This window comes from Solanum stenotomum, chromosome 8 (genome assembly GCF_019186545.1).
Source record: "Solanum stenotomum isolate F172 chromosome 8, ASM1918654v1, whole genome shotgun sequence".
NCBI classification, from domain to species: domain Eukaryota; kingdom Viridiplantae; phylum Streptophyta; class Magnoliopsida; order Solanales; family Solanaceae; genus Solanum; species Solanum stenotomum.
In genome coordinates, this window is record NC_064289.1 from 45770527 (window position 1) to 45772954 (window position 2428).

General features: G+C 35.4%; 1 protein-coding gene across 1 annotated transcript; it reads right to left on the reverse strand.

Annotated features, from left to right (window-relative positions):
* Positions 1-1519: 1519 nt before the first annotated feature.
* LOC125873833 (probable galacturonosyltransferase-like 10) lies at positions 1520-1918 on the reverse strand. Its single transcript, XM_049554682.1, has one exon. The coding sequence runs from the start codon at positions 1916-1918 to the stop codon at positions 1520-1522; it is 399 nt and encodes a 132-aa protein (XP_049410639.1).
* Positions 1919-2428: the final 510 nt, after the last annotated feature.

A 2428-nucleotide genomic window follows, 5' to 3' on the forward strand; every position in this document is an offset into this window, starting at 1 on the left:
TGGTAAACTCACTATGTCAATTATTGTTTTCTTAATAGGTGTGTCAATTCAAAAGTGGACAAGTAATTAGGAACAAAGGGAGTAAATCTGAATGAAGGGAGTATTATAAAAATTCTTAACACATTTATGATTTTCAGAAAAATCCCCAACCCACATACCGACCCCGCCCCGCATGTTTTCTTCAAAAACATTGTGTTACCCGTCCCGCCCCCGCAAAAATACTAGCGTGCTCCACAAACACCATAATCCGCCCTGTCCTGCAACCGCCCTACCCTGCAACCGCCCTACCCCGTTGCCATCCCTAATGTTTACTCAATTTTAGCTTTTCCTAACAAGAAGACGAACTATATTTGTACAATTTTCTTTGTCAATGGTGACATAATCATGCATGATACTCTTTTAGTAAAATATATTAACATTTGTGTGGGGGGTGGAGGGGATCATTATTATCTTAATTTTAAGCTTACTTTTTCATTAGGTTGGTGTGTTAATTTTTCTCAACTAGTTGATAGTACCCCAATCTAATTTGAACCAAAAGGCACTTAAGTGGTTGAAAAAGTTGAGGAAATATAAGGGCCTTTAGCCACTCATGTTCTAAAAAAAACACAAGAATTCGATATATTCATATATATAAAATTATCGCTAAAATAATTAAGAAGAAAATAAACCTAATGGTGAAATCTCAACTCTGATGTATGGTTGCTTAAAAATTGACCAACCAGTTACTTATTTCAGGTCTTTAAATTTACGTTGAAATAAAATAACAATAAAAATTCTTCTATTCGTTATTTAAACACTTGTTTATATTGATGTATTAGAATAAACTAGATCCTTGCTAAGTCACAAGTCATTTGGGTAGGGTATTTGAATTTCACCAATCTATATTACTTGGACGACCACCTACACTTGTATGTGTGTTGACTAGAGTTGACCCGAACAATTTTTTGGCACCATTACCGGGGACTCTACCATATTTATCCTTTTCTTGGAGGAGAAGTTTTGTACTTTGTAAAATATAATACAGTCCACAATGTAGTCGTTTAAAGAGTATAATTTAGGTATAATTTTCTCTTTAATCATTCTTTCATATTAGTTTTCCCACATGTAGACTACGTGGGCATATCATATTAAATTATTGGAAAAGGGTCAAAATTATTCCTGAACTATGTGAAATAGACCATTTATACCCTCAGCTATATTTTAGGATAAAAAATGCCCCTGTCGTTATCCTAAGAGACCATAATTACCCTTAAGACTTAACAAAAGTGATTTGACAAGCCACATGGCACTAATTTCGCCACATAGGCTTGCCAACTAGGATACCCACTAAAATTTTTGACCTAATTAGTAATTCAACCCTAACTCATTTTTGCTAGACCCTGTCCACTCAAATTAGGAGGGAAACATCATCTTTTTCACCTAAATCGTTTTCACTATTCAATTCACCACATAGAGGAGAATTTTTTGAAGAACATCTTTGCATCCTAGTTTTCGAACTAGGTATGTTCTGAAATTTGCTTCACAGTACTCTGGAGCTCCAATAATTTTTCGAACCAGTTAAAGAAATCGACCGTAACTTTTGGATGTCATCAACCAAAACAACATAATCAAGATAAATTACCCTTTCAACACAGGGTTGGATGATCTCAGCTAAATAAGTCCTAGCATAGTTCAATGGATTAACAAGAGCTTGACGAATCGAAGATGATATCAATTTCTTTACTCGAAATTCATTAAAGCTGTAAACTTTGAAACTCAGAGATGGAAATATGGACTTCACCATCTTTCTCAGGTCTTGAAAATCCTTATTTTTCGAAGCCACAAAATTGAAATAAACATTTTCTGGGTAAGATGAATGCTTGAGAACAGAGTGAACTGCTGCTGCTGATCTTCTAAAATATTTGGCATCAAGAGTCATGGCTACGGGTGTGTTTGGTATGAAGGAAAACATTTTCCGGAAAATGTTTTCTAATCTTCTCATGTTTGGTTGGATTAAATATTTTGGAAAATGTTTTCCAAATCAACTCATTTTCCTCAAATTTAAGGAAAATGACTTCCCTTCAAAACTTAAGGAAAACATTTTCCAAAACTCTCTTCCAACTTTCAATTAAAAAAAAAATTGTTGAAAAAATCAATTTATTTTGTTTCTACCCTCAAACCAGTCCCCCAACCAACCCTCCCCCCCCCCTCCCAAAAAAATAATAATTAAAACTTGTTTTTAAATTCAGTTTTTTTACCCACCCTCACGCACCTCCTACCCAGCCCCCCACCCACCCCCACCCCTACAATCCCCCTCCCAAAAAAAAATTTTAAGTTTGTTTTTAAAAAATATTTTCAACTTCAAAATTTCATTTTTTCACGCTACCCTTGACCCCCACCACCCACCTCTTACCCAGCCCCCTACCAGCCCCCCACCCCCCAAAAAAAA

Bases quoted from the DNA above. Each gene is read 5' to 3' on its own strand.
- LOC125873833 (XM_049554682.1), bottom strand. From the start codon at position 1,918: ATGACTCTTGATGCCAAATATTTTAGAAGATCAGCAGCAGCAGTTCAC.